The sequence below is a fragment of the Tasmannia lanceolata genome, unplaced genomic scaffold, assembly GCF_043159265.1.
Source record: "Tasmannia lanceolata isolate RefF3 unplaced genomic scaffold, GAP_Taslan_0.1 ptg000007l, whole genome shotgun sequence".
Taxonomy (NCBI): domain Eukaryota; kingdom Viridiplantae; phylum Streptophyta; class Magnoliopsida; order Canellales; family Winteraceae; genus Tasmannia; species Tasmannia lanceolata.
This window is the reverse complement of record NW_027518684.1, coordinates 7474419-7492270: the sequence shown is the minus strand read 5'-3', so window position 1 is coordinate 7492270 and position 17852 is coordinate 7474419. Positions and strand designations below refer to the sequence as shown.

The 17852-nt window shown below is 39.0% G+C and overlaps 3 protein-coding genes across 3 annotated transcripts; all 3 read left to right on the top strand.

The window, feature by feature from the left end:
- Positions 1-739: 739 nt before the first annotated feature.
- Positions 740-4018, top strand: LOC143881685 (patatin-like protein 2). The gene is made up of 6 exons (XM_077384934.1): positions 740-953; positions 1201-1382; positions 1480-1663; positions 2016-2177; positions 2320-2622; positions 3687-4018. The coding sequence occupies exons 1-6, from the start codon at positions 807-809 to the stop codon at positions 3930-3932; spliced, it is 1224 nt and encodes a 407-aa protein (XP_077241049.1). The 5' UTR covers positions 740-806; the 3' UTR covers positions 3933-4018.
- A 2981-nt stretch (positions 4019-6999) lies between these two features.
- Positions 7000-8369, top strand: LOC143881285 (uncharacterized). Its single transcript, XM_077384271.1, has 3 exons — positions 7000-7340; positions 7674-7791; positions 7875-8369. The coding sequence occupies exons 1-3, from the start codon at positions 7000-7002 to the stop codon at positions 8367-8369; spliced, it is 954 nt and encodes a 317-aa protein (XP_077240386.1).
- Positions 8370-13806: 5437 nt separating this feature from the next.
- Positions 13807-17595, top strand: LOC143881683 (patatin-like protein 2). Its single transcript, XM_077384931.1, has 6 exons — positions 13807-14171; positions 14416-14597; positions 14696-14879; positions 15232-15393; positions 15520-15822; positions 17034-17595. Exons 1-6 carry the CDS (start codon positions 14025-14027, stop codon positions 17277-17279), a joined length of 1224 nt encoding a protein of 407 aa, XP_077241046.1. The 5' UTR covers positions 13807-14024; the 3' UTR covers positions 17280-17595.
- Positions 17596-17852: the final 257 nt, after the last annotated feature.

Genomic DNA, 17852 nt, shown 5'->3' with positions numbered 1-17852 from the left:
AGGCAAAATATATATAGGCTAACGGATTTTATAATTGCAGAAACTCATATAGTCCTTTCCTTTTTAGTTGGCTTCCGGGAGCTTTTGGGAACCACAATAGCCTTTGACGCTGCTTAAATAATAAAAGTCAATATAATTTAGTGCAATTATCAATAATAAAAGTCAAGTTAAATAGATGCTTATCTTCATTAACAAAACTAGGGATGCATTCAAATATTAATTTTCAAACGAATGCCATGATTACATCGACAAATTCTTCTCCTGGAAAACGTGGCTTTCATGGGGCCTTTGCACTTTAAATGTGAATTGTCTTATATTCATGTTTTACTCTACACTTTGAAAAAACACCCCTCCTGTTTTTTTCTGCCCTAACTTTTCTTCTCCTGGAATGTGAATTAAAATTGACTCAGCAACATTTAGACATAAATTCGCAAAATTAAAGAAGTACTCCATTTAACCTATCCCATTTTTGGGCCAATTCCCCCTTAGTAGTACTACCAAAAAATGAGATTATGGATTTACTGGTCAGCATGACAAGTTCTTTTTTATTTTTTAGCTGATAAATATTGACAACGAATAAGAAAAGAATGGGAATGTCTACTATTCTCAATAGAGCCTTGAGATACTTCTCTATATAAACAGCAGGTTGATGTACCATTTTACACAGACCAATCTTGAGAGAGAGAGAGAGAGAGAGAGAGAGAGAGAGAGAGAGAGAGAGAGTTGTAAGAGTTTTTTCTTGTGGTAAGAGAGAAAGAGAGAGTTGTAAGAGGTTTTTCTTGTCGTGAGAGAGTGAGAGAGAGAGAATGGGCAGCTTAACAAATCCCCCACCGGCCTTAGAGAATCCCTCACCCGCCGTCGGAAAGATGGTGACTGTGCTTAGCATAGACGGAGGTGGTGTGAGAGGCATAATCCCTGGAACCATCCTTGCTTTCCTCGAATCCAAATTACAAGTAACTAGCAATCTATATAAATTTCTCTTATTCTTTTTTTTCGATGATCGACGATCAAAGATGATGATTTGTTCGGTCTCATTCGTGTATTTTATAAAGGCTTGTTCTGTTTCATCTTTGGTTCTAAGTAGATAAACTTTAGTTTACCTAGAGTAATCATCTATAAAGGTAATATAATACCTTTTCCCACATCTAGATTCAAGTGATTTAAAGTTTCATTAAATGGCATGATTTGTTGTTATTATAGGAACTTGATGGACCGGACGTTCGGCTCGCCGACTACTTTGACGTGATTGCCGGAACGAGCACTGGGGGCTTGGTGACCGCCATGCTTACCGCCCCCGACAAAAACAACCGCCCCCTCTATGCTGCTAAAGACATTAATAACTTCTACTTAGAACAGTGCCCCAAGATATTTCCTCAGAAGGGGTGCGTCTATCAATACACCCTCCCCTTAATTCACGTATTTGCATGTATTTATTTCTACCTATTTTATAAGGATTCTGATTGAAAATCTTGGGTGCAGCTTATTGAGTTCAGCTAGAAACTTGTTGGGTGCACTCTCTGGACCTAAATATGACGGCAAGTACTTGCACTCTTTGGTTAGAGAGATTCTTGGGGAGACTAAGTTGCACCAAACCTTAGCAAATATTGTAATTCCAGCTTTTGATATTAAGTACCTTCAGCCGGTCATCTTCTCCACCTACAAGGTACTAATATACATTCCCACCTTCATATTTCACAGTGTCTGATTTTGAATTCCAATACTTTGAATATACCTTATATTTATATCTCAAAGTCTCTCCCATGTATGTTCCTATGGCCCAAGGAAGGGTCTGAAAATTCTATGATTTTGGTATTTAGGATATATAAGGTCGTGTTTTCCCACCTTTTGGGTGTCATTCACTAGAACCAATAGTCAATTCGGTGTCCCACATGGGGCCTATTTCCTCACCAATAACAGACTCTCTCTATTGGGTGTCCCACAGTTGATTTTTTTTTTTTTTTTTCTCACTGCCACATATGTTCAACTCTAATGTTAGCTTGTTATATAAATTTCAGGCAAAAATTGAAGTGTCTAATGACCCGTACCTCTCCGACGTATGCATCGGTACATCGGCGGCCCCAACATATCTTCCAGCTCACAACTTCCAAACCCATGATGCCAAAGGAAATGTCAAGGATTTCAATCTAATTGACGGAGGAGTCGCCGCAAATAATCCTGTACTTAAAATCATGTTTGCTATGTTATCATGGATTTCTTTCTTTCGACGTACAACGGGCGTAAAACAAATTTTACGCCCATTTTTAAGTCATTGCAATAAAGACAATATGGAAATTTATGTATATTTTTCTGTTTATGTAGGCATTAACGGCAATATCGGAAGTAACCAAAGAAATATTAATGAAAAACCAAGATTTCTTAGACATAAAGGCTACGGATTATGGGAAGTTGCTAGTGATATCTTTGGGGACGGGGTCAGCAAAGCAGGAAGAGAAGTATAATGCAAATATGGCGGCCAAATGGGGAGTTTTGGGATGGCTTTATAGCAGTGGGGCTACTCCTTTGATTGACTCTTTCTCACAGGCAAGCGCAGACATGGTTGACATTCATATCTCTGTTCTCTTCCAAGCTCTCCACTCCGAGTGCAACTATCTTAGAATCCAGGTCTCTCTCTCTCTCTCTCTCTCGTTTGGTAAGTAAGCAATGAGATACTAAATTAATGAAAAGTCGTCATGGCTGTTTAAAACGTCTCTATCTCAAATGAAAGAAAAGTCCAAAAACCGATAATAGCAAAAAAGCCGTACGATATAAAAAATTATAGGTTTTAAAATGCGTTGTAGCATGGGATTTATAGTAGCTTTTGACAGCTGCATAAATGATAAGAGACAAGGAGAGTTTGTGTCATTATCAAAACATGCTAGTGGAAAAATCAGTGGCCTTTATAAAATGTTATATAAAAAGTTTTAGGGATTTGCTAGCCAATTTGGGAGAAGGCAATTTCGCGGCTGGATTTTGCATTTGAGAAGAGCCACCTCAGATGAATTTAATGAATAGGACAAAATCTGCCAAAAGTCAACCTATGTGGCTATTCTCAAATGCAAAAGCTAGCCGCGAAATGGCCTTTCTGCGAAATTGGCTAGCAAAGCTTTATTTTCAAAGTGTTTTTGAAGGTATTTGCTGGGCAATTTCGAGAAAAGCCATTTTGTAGCTGACTTTTGCAGGAGAGAAGCTCACTTTTTAGGAGATTTTGTCTTATTGATTTAATTGAGCTGAGGTGGTTGTTCTCTCCTGAAAAATTCAGCTGCGAAATGGCTCTCGTGAAATTGCTTAGCAAATACCCTTTTTGAATAATCAAAGTTTCAAGTCTTGAATTTTATAATGTTACATGTGAATGTCTAAGCAATTTCGAACAAAGCCATTTTAGTACCCCTCTATGGAAAGAGAGAAAAGTCACCTCATATCTGAATTTGTCTTGTTCAGTTAGTTCGTACCAAGTAGCACTTCTCTCCTTAAAAAGAGGTGCTGCAAAATTGCTTTTACGAAATTGCCAAGAAAATCCCAAACTTGATGGAAGAAAAGCCAGTAATATGTTTTCATAAAGAAATAAATTAAACGTATAAAATGAAAAAAAAAATGACAAATTTTTGCTGTCTTTAGCTCGAATGATGCTATTAATTTCCTAATTAATTCATGCTTAATTACTAAATGAATCATTGTGCGAATAACAGGATGACACATTGGTTGGCAATGCATCATCGGTCGATATATCCACGAAAGAGAACCTATTAAATTTGGTGGAGGTGGGGAAGAGTCTTCTGAAGAAACCAGTGTCTAGAGTGAACTTGGAGACAGGCCTTTTCGAAGAAGCAGGAGGACCGATTGGAGATGGAACCAACGACAAGGCCTTGATTCGTTTCGACAAGCTTCTATCCAACGAACGCAGGCTCAGGCAAAACAATGTGTCTCCTGCCTGATTCCAACGTTCTAAAGATTACATTATATGCTTAAATAAAATGTATGAGAGAAAATCCATGGATGATTGAAGATTGACCATTCATTAGTAGGTTCGATATGATTATTGGAAGAGAAAAAAATCAGATCAGCATTTGATTGATTAGCTTGTAGTTCATAAAACTAGATGACTAGTGAAACCTTTTCTGTATTAAGTATTAACTCATTAGAGATAATTGCGTGGTACTCCTAGATATTTGAGAAATTCTTTTCTTAACAATTATAGTCAATTAAATGATTGCACAACAATTTAGAATAAAAAAATTATATCAATTGCGAGAGTAACTTTATTTTTTGCTCTCTCAATTCTCAGTTTTTAGCACTATACTTGTGCCACATGTGTTGTGTGATTTTTAATGGTTATAAGAATTTTGGGAAGAAACTTATTTCCCTTAGCTTCGCGTCGGGTCTAGATAAAATGGGGACATAACAAATTTTACGCCCATGTTTGCCACATAGAATTGGGCATAAAATTTGTCTTGCACCCATTTAACGACCCTGCATTACAGACATTGAAGGAAAAGAATGCGAAGCCAAACGAAAAAAGGAACTCACTGATTCTGTCTAGGAGAGAGAAAGGTTCCTTAACGTGCAAAAGATTTAACAAATTGTAAAAAACACACCGTTCCCTTTCGGCAAAAATACATTCATTTAGGCCATGTTTGGGAACCATGAAAAATTATTTCACGGAACATTTGTTGGCCCGATTATGTGAGAGTGGCAGAGGAGGGAAGGAAGAGAATTGAGTCGGCACAAGTAGGCAGCGTCAAGAATTCTTAACAACTAGTGAAACATTACGGGCACGTTTGGCTATCATGAATTGTTTTTCATGATAAACATAGTGTCTTCAAGTTGAGAAGTGGCTAAAAATAAGGAAAATAGTGTTTCCAAGCTGAAAAGTGGCTAAAATTCAGAAAACAAAAACTCTACACAAAATTGGATCTGAATTTTTTCTCATTTTTTGCTACTTCTCCCTCTAATCTCAATCGTGCCCCACAAACCTTCTAGGGAATATTTTTTTCATGCTGGCCAAACATGGTAAATAGTTTTCCTCAGCTTGGGAGAGGTCTCCATTCTTTTTTGTCATCATTAACAAGAGGACCGGCTCATTCTCTCAACGTGTCTAATAGAAGAGAGGCAACGCGAAGCAAGACTGACTGGTTTGGTAGCTAGCTATATTATAGAAAATGACTAAAGTATCCCTATTTGAAGGGTCAATTTTCAAAAGAATGCCATGACATTCATTGGAAATTTGTGAAATAGGGGCATTTTGATCATTTCAAATGAAAGCAAATAGAGGCAGCTACTGCCTGTTGCTCTAGCCTAATTACTTCTTTTCTTGGAAAACATGGCTTGCATGGAGGTGGCCTCCAAAAGAAATCAGAGGTATACACATGTTTTTTGAGACTTTTTTTTATCAAAATATGTGCAAAAGTCTCAAAACATGTGTAAAATTAAGGAGATGATTTTTTTCGCCCCCTATTGAATGATACACCCCACTTTTAACGTGAATTGTGGGCAGATTTTAACACTTTTTGACGTCAAATTTAAAAGTTGGGCCTATCATCCTAGGGGATCATAACCCTAAAATTATTGCAAAATTAAGTTTCCAATGCATCTTAAGGAGTGCCCTAAGGGCATGAAATTCTTCTCATTTCTTTGTGAATGTAAATGGAAAATCACATAAATCTTGTCATGTTCTGTGTTTATGCTTTATTCTTTTTTATCGGGGTTCGTATGAAAAAAAAAGTAAGACAAATAGTAAAACGGTTTTGCTCACGGGTGCCCTAAGGGCACTGGTTAAGGTGCATTGGAAAAGAACTTTTCCAATTATTTTTCACATACTTTCACACTTTTACACCCGTTTTGAGATTTCTTTATAAAACATGTGTAAAATTTCTTTCCCAATGCACCTTAACTGGTGCCCTAAGGGCAGTCGTTAGCAAAACCCATACTAAAATACTGTTTTTAATATCTCCCATTTGTTCTTAAGTGCTTTAACCAAACATTTGGTATCCTCCTATTTGAAGGATGTTTGAGATCGGCTCATCCTTTTACAATATTTCTCAAGATTCATCTCCCTGTCATATCTTCAAAATCATATCCACTGCTGTATGTAGAACGAGTTGGTGGAGAGTTCCTAAGCATTCAAGACGAGCATTCAAGATAAAAAGTTGGGGGTAAGATACCCCGGACCATTATCGGAGTTTCGTGGTATGATACGGTCGACTGAATTAAGGGATATGGTTGGGGGAGAGGTTAACGAGTCTCACAGGAGTGAATCTGACGCAGGGAGCGTGAGAGCGGCAACACCGAGATAGAGATCAACACAAGCAGCAACTAAGATAATCTCGTGGGGGTATGAAAACCCATGCCACGGTTTGGAGGAAAACTCCAATATCACGTGAAAGGAGCGAAGCTCCTTCACCCACTTGAAAGAGCCAATGCTCTCTTCACAAGTGATATCCCAAAAATAAACTTTATTCAAATCTATCTTTCTTTCCTCATGCCATTACATTATATAAAAAGCCAAAACCTAAGAATAACAACCATAAATTCTTGCCTAACTATTATTCTCAATCTTTTAACTAAAGCAAGATAAATAAAAAGAAGAAACATGACTAAAACTTTCCTAAAATAGTAATCCCGTAATATAACTATACCATATCCTAAAACTGCCTATAACTTAGCCAAATCAACTCCAAATAGCGTAATCTTGGGCTCTTTAGATAGGTAATCGAAAACCTTTCTAAAAACACCAAAATCATGCTAAAAGAACAAGATTTGACGTCCCAAAAAAATACTACAAATAAAATGACGAAAATAAGAAATTAAAAATAAAATATTTGATCCACGCCGCACGTTCTGCATCAGAATCTTCGAAGAAATCACTCTGAGAGTTGGCTAAATTGAAATCGGGGGTTAACTATAGGGATAAGAAGAGTGAGGGAGGTAAGAAGGGTTCTCCATTGAGTAGTGTCAAGGTGGGGAGAAAGTACGTGAAAATTGGTTCCTTATGAAGACGTTATCATGGAATGTAATGGATTGAGCTCTTTGGCGAAGAGAGCTCAAGTGAAGGAAATGGTTAAAAGATGTAAAACGAGTCTTGTATGTCTACAAGAAACCAAATTAGAGGTTATAAATAAGGTTACTGTTCGGAGTATTGGTCTCAGAGGTCAGTGGAGCTTTTCTTTTGTGGGTTCAATAGGCCTTTCTGGGGGAATTTTGGTTGCTTGGGAGGAGTCTTATTGGAAGGTGGCCCAGGAATGGAAGGGTAGGTTCTCCTTGTCTGTCGTTCTCGAAAGGGTGGAAGACGTGGTGAGGGTTGTTTTCTCTGGGGTCTATGGGCCTTCTCTAAGGGTGGAGAAAAGGTTGTTATGGGGGGAGTTAGATGGGATTAGGGTGCGATGGTCCCATCCTCGGTGTCTAGGTGGGGACTTTAATGAGATTAGATTTGTGTGTGAAAGGGTGGCTTGAACGAGGTCCAATAGAAATATGGTCTTGTTCGCTGATTTCATTTCTAAGCATGAGTTAATCGACCTTTCATTATCTGGGACTCGGTTCACGTGGAATAGAGGGGAGAGTCATAGTAGGATTGACCACTTCCTTGTATGTCCGCTGTGGATGAGCTTGGCTCCCGAGGTGATACCAAAAACCTTGGTTCATTCAGTTTCAAATCACTATCCTATTCTTATGGATCCAAGGTTAGAATCTTGGGGCACCCCGCCTTTTCGATTTGAGATAGCATGGCTCCAGGACTCGAATATGGAAGAAAGGTTGGGAAAATGGTGGGCCTCTGAAAATTTTGAGGGGCCTGCAGACGTAAGAATAGGGAGAAAATTGAGATTTGTTAAGAAGATGTTGAAGGAATGGATTAAGGAGAAAAGAGTGTCTGACTCTTGCAGAAAGAATTGTTGGAAAGTAGGATTGCAGATCTAGGCGCTTTAGAGGAAGAGGGATTGGGGAACATGGTTTCTAGGGAGAAACTGGGGCATTTTCGGGAAGAACATAAAAGTATTCTTCTACATGAAGAGATATTCTGGAGGCAAAATTCAACGGTCAAGTGGCTGAAGGAAGGTGATAAAAATACTGCTTACTTTCATGCTATTGCAAGTGTTAGAAGAAGGGGTAATAGGATTGTCTCATTGATGGTTGACGAGGAGGTGGTTTCCGGAAAGGAAGAAATTTCGAGTGCTATATTGAGCTTTTATAATGCCATATATACATCAGATGGTATATCGAAGCCTATTCCGGATGGTGTGGATTTTAACCATTTAGAATGTGACCAGAGTAGGAAATTGGAGGATCCGTTGAGGATCAAAGAGATTGAGAGGGCTGCTTTCTCTTTGGGTAGAGATAAGGCTCCCGGGCCGAATGGCTTTCGTTTGGCATTTTTCTAATCTTGTTGGGAATATGTCAAGGGCAACCTAGTGGTGTTTTTTCATGAGTTCCATCAGGGTATGGAGTTGGATAGAGGTACGGGGGCTACTTTCATAGCTCTAATTCTTAAGGTGGAAGGTTCTAGTATGATAGCGGACTTTAGGCCTATCAGTCTTGTGGGATGCCTTTATAAGGTTTTGGCTAAAGTTTTAGCGGAACGCTTAAAGAGGGTACTTCCATCAATCATATCGGATTATCAATGTGCTTTCATAGAAAAAAGACAAGTGAGGCTATTGACTCATATCGCAAACTTTGTAAGAAAGGCATCCTGTGTAAGTTGGACATGGAGAAAGCTTATGATAAAGTGGATTAACGATGTCTGGATTACTTCCTTGAGCGTATGGGTTTCGGATGTCTATGGCGTTCGTGGATGAAGAGTGGTGTGTCATCTGCTTGGTTTTCTATTCTCATTAATGGATTTCCAAAGGGTTTCTTCAAGTCGTCTAGAGGGCTTAGACAAGGGGATCCTTTATCCCTTTTCTTGTTTGTCATTGTGGCGGAAATCCTTAGTAGGTTACTGGCGATGGGAAGTGGCCTTGATCTTTTTAGAGGGTTCAGGATTGGCTTGGAGGAGGTGGAGGTTTCCCACTTGCAATTTGCTGATGATACATTATTATTTTGTGAGCAGGAGACTGGGCAAGTGAGAAACTTAAAAGGCATTTTGAGATGCTATAAGCTCATTTCGGGCAAAGAATCTAATTTCCACAAGTCTAAACTTTTTGCTTTGAATATTCCTGAGGAGAGGGCTCAGGAAATTGCAGTGATTCTGGGATGTCAGTTGGACTCGTTGCCTTCCTCGTATCTGAGCCTTCGTTTAGGGGTTGGTAGACCGAATAAAGATCTGTGGGATCCTATAGTTGAGAGGATTAAGAGAAGATTGGGTACGTGGAAAAGGAATCTTGTTTCTCGTGGTGGTAGGCTTGTGCTGGTTAAGGCGGTATTGTCCAATATACCTATATACTTCATGTCTTTATTTAAATGCCCTGTGAGTGTCTCCCTTAGGATTGAACAGATCAAGAGGAGATTTTTCTGGGGTGGGAATGAGGATAAGAGAGCTATTGCTTTGGTCAAATGGGACGAGGTTTGTGTCCCCATTAAGTTGGATGGTTTGGGTTTCAGGAGAGTTAGAGATTTTAATCATGCGCTCTTGAGTAAATGGTTATGGAGATTTGGGGAGGAGCATGATCGTTGTTGGGTCAAGGTTATCAGTAGTAAGTATGGATGCGATATGGGGAGATGGGAATCCTTGGAATTGTTTTCAAAAAAAGGGTTGTCGGTTTGGAGAGACATTCTAAAAATGTCTTTTCTTTTCAAGTCAAAGGTTAGATTTAGAGTGTATAGGGGTGATAGAATATCATTCTGGCAGGATGTGTGGTGTTGGGATGTGTCCTTCAAGTGTAGATTTTCAAGATTATTCAATATGGCTTCAAATAGCGAGGCCTTTGTTATTGATTGCTTTGAGTGGAATGAGGGTGTTCATGTGTGGAACCCAGGGTTTAGAAGATCATTTTTTGAGTGGGAGGTGGAATTGGTCTCTAGCCTGCTGGCCCTTCTTGAGGGATGTTATATTAAAAGGAATGGGGAGGATAAAAGACTTTGGACTGAGGAACCTTCTGGGACTTTCTCGGTTAAATCATTCTATGAAAGTATTATGCCAATTTCTAACCCTTCATGTTCGGCAAAGGTATGGAAATTTCATTGCCCACCTAGAGTTTGTATCTTTGGTTGGGCGATTTGTCATGATAGAATACAAACCATTAATTTTCTGAGAAACCGTGGTATGTGGCTTATTGATCATTGCCCACTATGTCTGCAAGATGGGGATCTGTGGATCATTTGTTTATGTATTTTTCGTTCACTAGGATCATATGGCGATTCAACTTCATGAGATTTGGGATTTGTTGGGTTTTTTCAAAATTATTCCGTCGCTATTGCACCTTTGGGGAGGGGTTCCTTGGAAGGAAAAAGGAAAAACCTTGTGGAATTTTTGTTTACTAGCCACGTGGTGGTCTATATGGAAGGAGAGGAACTCTAGAGTCTTTGAGGGGAAAGCCATGAATCCTCATTGGATTTACTTGAAGATCATCGCCTTGGTTATATCTTGGGTGAGATGCCTCCCCTCCTTCCGGTTTGTATCGGCTTTTGATCTTTGGGAAGGATGGAGGGAGGTGTACTTTAGTGTTGAGGGGAGAGATCTTATTTTGCAAAGATGGGAGCCCCCTGCTTAAAACATGTATAAGGTTAACTTTGATGGTGCGAGTTCCGGCAATCCGAGTCCCGCAGGAGTGGGAGGGGTTTGCCACAATGATAAGGGGGATGTTGTGTGGGCATACTACGGATCTATTGGTGTGTCTGATTCCTCAGAAGCGGAAGTGAGGGCGGCACATTTTGGCATTTTGAATATTAATAGAAGGTTGATGGATCTGACAATTGTTGAGGGAGATTCGTTAAATGTGATTCGTTGGCTGAAAGGTGGGGTGGCTCCTCCGTGGAGATTTCTTTCCATTTTTGATGAGATTGAGGACCTAACTGCGTGGGCTGCTATCGGCTTTCAGCATGTTAGAAGATCGGCAAATGATAAGGCGGATGCGCTAGCTAAGCGTGGTGTTTCCTGTGGTTCTATTATCTGGTTTGACCACCTTCGTCCCTGAGGAGGGGTTTTCTCTGTATTTTTTTTTTTTTTTCGTTCATGTTTCTTTCTTGCTTCTTTTTGTATATATGGGTGGTCCATCTCGGCCTCCTTTATTTTGCTATGATATATATTTATTGCCATTCTAAGAAAAAAAAAGGCATTCAAGATAAAAACGTGCAAGGGGTTAAAACATGTTTGAGGCTAATTTTTTTTTTTTTAAGAAAATTATAAGATTTAGGTTAATTTAGGATGTTATTGTATATTAACAGTTCCACTAGGTACTTGAATAGAGTTGATTGTCTAAAAAAGGGATTTGCTCGGGCATTTTGGGGCTGACTTTTGCACGAGAAAACAGCCACCTCTAATGAATTAAATGAATAAGACAAAATCTGTTCGAAAGTGAGCTTATGTAGGCGTTCTCTAGTGCAAAAGTCAGCAAATATCTGAATTATTTGACCTTTCATCTAGAGGGCCTTGCTTAGGATTCAGCCAAGGAAAGCCAGACTTTTGATTTTTGTAATCCTTCATCATGATTTCTTTTGAGACATGAGTAAGGGACGGTTTGGATACGCGGATTTTAGAATCTTGGATTCCTCAAAATCCTGGATGGGACACAAATGAAGAAGGATACCGTCCGTTTCCCTTCTATTGATTGTTGATGCGTAAAAGTAGACCATATTTTTACAGGTAAGCTATGATCAAGCCTTGACCAATTGAACTAGTGGCTTGACCTGTGAAAAGTAACTTTCTGACCCATTCTATTTTGATTGGTTTTTATACAACTTATCATTAAGAAAGGTATAAGTCGAGGCTATTTATTGAATGATCCAAGCCAACTATGGGGTCGTGCATCAAAATCCACTTCCATGGGACAATTCTAACTCTCTAATTTGTGGGTGCAAGTACAAATTACTAAGGAAACCATCTTAGATAAAAATAGCCAGCCGAGCATTAGCGTTTGCTAAGAGATTTGAGTGGTTTAGAGTGACGACGGACTTATCTCCGGTGTCAAGACATATGCTACGATCTCTTGTGTACTCTGTAGCCTCTCCTTGATTTTCAAAGATAAAGCTAATCATCATGTCTATCGTTTAGCGGCCTTCAAACGGTCTATCCGTTGCCTATTGATTCAAAGCCTCATCATGATCTATTTTTCTACACGCCCCAACTCTCGTAAACTCAGATTACCGAGTCCCGAGTTAACTCTTTCTTTATCTTTCTTTCCTTGGCTTTTGTTCTGTTTGGGCCAACTCAAAGCAGCTACTCCCGGCGGCACCCACCCGCCGGGTACTCTCCAGTGCGAGTACCTTTGTTCCTCTTCCTGAAGGGAAGCAAAGGATGTCGATGGGGTCAAAACCAAAGCAGATGGGCCCATTGATAGATACAAAGCCAGGTTCCCACCAATCAATAGCCATAAATTAAATGGTGAAAATCATCCAAACGAGGTTTATGGAGGGGTTAAAACATTTTTTTGTTAGAATACAATCAGTTTAATTCCTGTTCTTCTACTTAATTAGAGCCTTTCTTTGCGATTTTCACTATGGTATCTGCCCCTAATAAAACATGACCCATGTCTATGTTGTTTAGAGTTGTCTAGGATCACAAGATGGATGGCCAAAAAGTCAAGGGATTGGACTAAATAAAAGTAGAACACGTGGGATGCATGCAATTATTTTAATAGCATTTTCCACACAAAAAAAATGCGAAATTTTTTGCTAATTAACAATTTTTTGTAGGTAAACTGGACCCTTTTCTCATGTGGCATAATTAACAAATTATAGAATATATGAGCAAGTAGTCTATATATAAAATTTCAAGAAAAATATATTTGTTATATATATATATATATATATATATATATATATATATATATATATATATATATATATATATATTAAACTACACCTGCTAGGCCCCTTTTCTCATGTGGCATTTTTGGTAACTGCACCCAATCCCTACTCAATCGGACCCACCAAAACTACCTCCTTCCACCAATCTTGCCGAGCACTTCCACGTGGCAGAGCTCCAGCTCAGCTCCACGTCAGCCCTTACCCGCCTCTCTGCTCTCAACCTTATAAATTCTTCTCCTGGAAAACGTGGCTTTCATGGGGCCTATGCACTTTGAATGTGAAATATCATATATTCATGTTTTACACTACACTTTTAAAAAACTCACCTCCTGTTTTTGTCTGGCCTAACTTTTCTTCTCCTGGAAAACGTGGATTTCATGTGGCCTTTGCACTTTAAATGTGAAATATCGTATATTCATGTTTTACACTACACTTTTAAAAAACTCACCTCCTGTTTTTTCTGGCCTGACTTTTCTTCTTCCGCTTGGAAAACGTGGCTTTAATTTCATAGAGCCTTTGCTCTTTGAATGTGAATTATTGTATATTTCTATTTTAACAACTGTTGAGGAACGTACGCCCCGAGTCACGTCCGGGTCGATTCTAGTTTACCTTGGCTGAGTTCTCATTCGAGTGTCCAAGTTTTGTCCCTTTCACACATAAAATTGACTATGTCACTCGTTGACACGCGTTCATAGAAAAATTGACTCAGCAACATTTAACCAAAAATTATCAAAAGAAGTGCAACTCGCACGATGGACCATTCATTTAACTTATCCCATTTTTGGGCCAATCCCCACTTTGTACTACCAAAAGAAAAAAGAAAAAAAATGAGATTATGGATTTATAGGTCAAAATGAGAAGTTCTATTTTATTTTTAGCTGAGATACTTCTCTATATAAAGAGTAGGTTGATGCACCATTTTACACAGACCAATCTTGAGAGAGAGAGAGAGAGAGTTGTAAGAGTTTTTTCTTGTGGTAAGAGAGAGAGAGAGAGAGTTCTAAGAGTTTTTTCTTGGAGAGAGAGAGAGAGAGAGAGTTGTAAGAATTTTTTCTTGTGGTAAGAGAGAGAGAGAGTTCTAAGAGGTTTTTCTTGGAGAGAGAGAGAGAGAGAGAGAGAGAGAGAGAGAGAGAATGGGCAGCTTAGCGAACCCCCCACCGGCCGTACAGAATCCCCCACCCGCTGTCGGGGAGATGGTGACTGTGCTTAGCATAGACGGAGGTGGTGTGAGAGGCATAATCCCTGGAACCATCCTCGCTTTCCTCGAATCCAAATTACAAGTAACTAGCAAAATATATTTCTCTTATTCTTTTTTTTTCGATGATCGACGATAAAAGATGATGATTTGTTCGGTCTCATTCAAGTATTTGTTAAAAACTTGTTCTGTTTCATCTTTGGTTCTAAGTAGATAAACTTTAGTATATCTAGAGTAATCATCTATAAAGGTAATATAAGACATTTTCCCACATCTAGATTCAAGTGATTTAAAGTTTCATTAAATGGCATGATTTGTTGTTATTATAGGAACTTGATGGACCGGACGTTCGGCTCGCCGACTACTTTGACGTGATTGCCGGAACAAGCACTGGCGGCTTGGTGACCGCCATGCTTACCGCCCCGGACAAAAACAACCGCCCCCTCTATGCTGCTAAAGACATTAATAACTTCTACTTAGAACAGTGCCCCAAGATATTTCCTCAGAAGGGGTGCGTTTATCAATACTCCCTCCCTTTAATTCACGTATTTGCATGTATTTATTTCTACCTAGTTTTATAAGGATTCTGATTGAAAATCTTGGGTGCAGCTTCTTGAGTTCAGCTAGAAACTTGTTGGGTGCAGTCTCTGGACCTAAATATGACGGCAAGTACTTGCACTCTTTGGTTAGAGAGATTCTAGGGGAGACTAAGTTGCACCAAACCTTAGCAAATATTGTAGTTCCAGCTTTTGATATTAAGTATCTTCAGCCAGTCATCTTCTCCACCTACAAGGTACTAATATACATTCCAACCTTCATATTTCAGTGTCTGATTTTGAATTCCAATACTTTGAATATTCCTTATATTTATTTCTCAAATTCTCTCCCGTGTATATTCCTATGCCCCCTAGGAAGGGTCTGAAAATTCTATGATTTTGGTATTTAGGATATATAAGGTCTTGTTTGCCCACCTTTTGGGTGTCTTTCACTAGAACCAATAGTCATTTCGGTGTCCCACATGGGGCCTATTTCCTCACCAATAACAGACTCTCTCTACTGGGAGTCCCACAGTTGATTTTTTTTTTTTTTTTGTCTCAATGCCACATATGTTCAACTCTAATGTTAGCTTGTTATATAAATTTCAGGCAAAAATTGAAGTGTCTAATGACCCGTACCTCTCCGACGTATGCATCAGTACATCGGCGGCCCCAACATATCTTCCAGCTCACAACTTCCAAACCCATGATGCCAAAGGAAATGTGAAGGATTTCAATCTAATTGATGGAGGAGTCGCCGCAAATAATCCTGTACTTAAAATCATGTTTGCTATGTTATCATGCCTTTGTTTCTTTCGACGTACAATTTTACGCCCATTTTAAGTCATTGCAATAAAGACAATATGGAAATTTATGTATATTTTTCTGTTTATGTAGGCATTAACGGCAATATCGGAAGTAACCAAAGAAATAGTAATGAAAAACCAAGATTTCTTAGACATAAAGGCTACGGATTATGGGAAGTTGCTAGTGATATCCTTGGGGACGGGGTCAGCAAAGCAGGAAGAGAAGTATAGTGCAAATATGGCGGCCAAATGGGGAGTTTTGGGATGGCTTTATAACAGTGGGTCTACTCCTTTGATTGACTCTTTCTCACAGGCAAGCGCAGACATGGTTGACATTCATCTCTCTGTTCTCTTCCAAGCTCTCCACTCTGAGTGCAACTATCTTAGAATCCAGGTCTCTCTCTCTCTCTCTCTCTCTCTCTCTCTCTCTCTCTCTCGTTTGGTAAGTAAGCAATGAGATACTAAAACAACGAAAAGTCGTAATGGCTGCATCAAACGTCTCTATCTCAATTGAAAGAAAAGTCCAAAAACCGATAATAGCAAAAGGCCGTACGATAAAATATTAATAAATTTACTCTTATTTGCAATACCATGTTTTGATATTGACACGAATTCACCTTGTCTTTTCCTTTTTAATGACTGAGAGCTTTATGGGATTTGTAATAGCAGCTCACTGTCGGATCAAATGTAAAAAAAAAACATATAAAAAAACGCTTAATTCTATTTCTAAATCATTGCAAGCTTCTAGTGGACAATAATAAATCATTGTATTTAAGGACTAAACATCTCAACTAACAAAAGCCTCTAATAATATGGGATCTGCTAGGGACCATCCCAGAAGGCATTTCGCAGGCCAACTGTTGCATGAGAGAGCAGCCACATAGGCACACTTTGAATAGATTTTGTCTTATTTATTCAATTCATGCAAAAGCCGGTCCCTGAAATATCTTCTGTACACACCGAGGCAGTTGGCTCTTCGGCATAAAGCCACGGGTATGCTCCCTGTTGACGAGTGTTCGAATCCCGCCTCCGACTTACCTGATACACGTGGTGTGTGTGTCATTGCATGTATCCGTAGGGACTAGTCCTACTTCCGAAGGGGGTGGGGACATCCTACGTCATCAAAAAAAAAAATATCTTCCGTAAAGGTCCCATATTGGAAATTGTTAGCGTCCATCCAGAAGGCATTTCACAGCTGGGGTGGTCTGACATGTGAGAGACCAGCCTTGAAATGCCTTTTGCGATGGACCCTAGCAAATCTCAATTAGATAATAGATATTATTAACTTTGTCTCTCTATCCGACTTCCACTGTGTGGGGTAGGGTTGGTATATAATGTGGACCGCTTGCCAACCAACAAAACAACCTAACCCTTATCAGAAAGAAAAGGGGGAATGATATATTCGTAGCTTTGTCCCATCTTATGCCACGTGTAGTATACAAGATCAACGGTCTCGATTGCTAATTTCCATATGTGGGACCAATAATTTTGCTAACTTAAGTTCTATGATTTGGGTATAGAAGGCTGTCTTTTGCTCGAATGATGCTATTTATTTTCTAATTAATGCATGCTTAATTACTAAATAGATCTTTGCGTGAATACCAGGATGACACATTGGTTGGCAATGCATCATCGGTCGATATATCCACGAAAGAGAATCTATTAAATTTGGTGGAGGTGGGCAAAAGTCTTCTGCAGAAACCAGTGTCTAGAGTGAACTTGGAGACAGGCCTTTTCGAAGAAGCAGGAGGACCGATTGGAGATGGAACCAACGGAAACGCCTTGATTCGTTTCGCAAAGCTTCTATCCGACGAACGCAGGCTCAGGCAAAAGAATGTGTCTCCTGCCTGATTCCAACGTTCTAATGTTACATTATATGCTTAAATAAAATGTATGCGAGAAAATCCATGGATCGTTGAAGATCGACCATTCGTTAGTTGGTGTGATATGGTTATTGTAAGAGAATAAAATGAGATCATCATTTGATTGATTAGCTTGTAGTTTAGTAAACCAGATTTGATTTGGTAGTTAGGAACTTAGGATTAAGATTATATCTTTTTCAAATTTTATTATTATCTATCTTCTTGAGTGTTAACTCATTAGAGCTTATTGTGTGATTTGTTAATGATTATAAGAATTTTGGGAAGAAATTTATTTCCCTTAGCTTCGTGTCGAGTCTACATAAAATGGGCATATAACAAATTTTGCCACATAGAATTGAGCATAAAATTTGTGTTGCACCCAACATCAAAAGAAACTTGGGGAGTGTTCTTCAATCGATTCCTATTCGTTGATTCTTACTGTTTGAAAGTGAATATTTCAAGAAACGGGCAGAACAGGTTATTGCTGAGAATGGTTGAAGAAGACTGAGACTTATTCTCGACCATGCATTACAGACATTGAAGGAAAAGAATGAGAAGCCAT

Excerpts from the sequence above, each read along its gene's own strand:
- LOC143881683 (XM_077384931.1), top strand. The coding sequence starts at position 14,025 with ATGGGCAGCTTAGCGAACCCCCCACCGGCCGTACAGAATCCCCCACCC. Across the intron at positions 14,172-14,415 it reads TCCTCGAATCCAAATTACAA|GAACTTGATGGACCGGACGT; the intron begins GTAACTAGCAAA and ends TTGTTATTATAG. Across the intron at positions 15,394-15,519 it reads GAGTCGCCGCAAATAATCCT|GCATTAACGGCAATATCGGA; the intron begins GTACTTAAAATC and ends CTGTTTATGTAG.
- LOC143881285 (XM_077384271.1), top strand. The coding sequence starts at position 7,000 with ATGGAATGTAATGGATTGAGCTCTTTGGCGAAGAGAGCTCAAGTGAAG. Across the intron at positions 7,341-7,673 it reads TCTCTAAGGGTGGAGAAAAG|GTTAGAATCTTGGGGCACCC; the intron begins GTTGTTATGGGG and ends TATGGATCCAAG. Across the intron at positions 7,792-7,874 it reads ATTTTGAGGGGCCTGCAGAC|AAAGAATTGTTGGAAAGTAG; the intron begins GTAAGAATAGGG and ends TGACTCTTGCAG.
- LOC143881685 (XM_077384934.1), top strand. The coding sequence starts at position 807 with ATGGGCAGCTTAACAAATCCCCCACCGGCCTTAGAGAATCCCTCACCC. Across the intron at positions 1,383-1,479 it reads AAGATATTTCCTCAGAAGGG|CTTATTGAGTTCAGCTAGAA; the intron begins GTGCGTCTATCA and ends TCTTGGGTGCAG. Across the intron at positions 2,178-2,319 it reads GAGTCGCCGCAAATAATCCT|GCATTAACGGCAATATCGGA; the intron begins GTACTTAAAATC and ends CTGTTTATGTAG.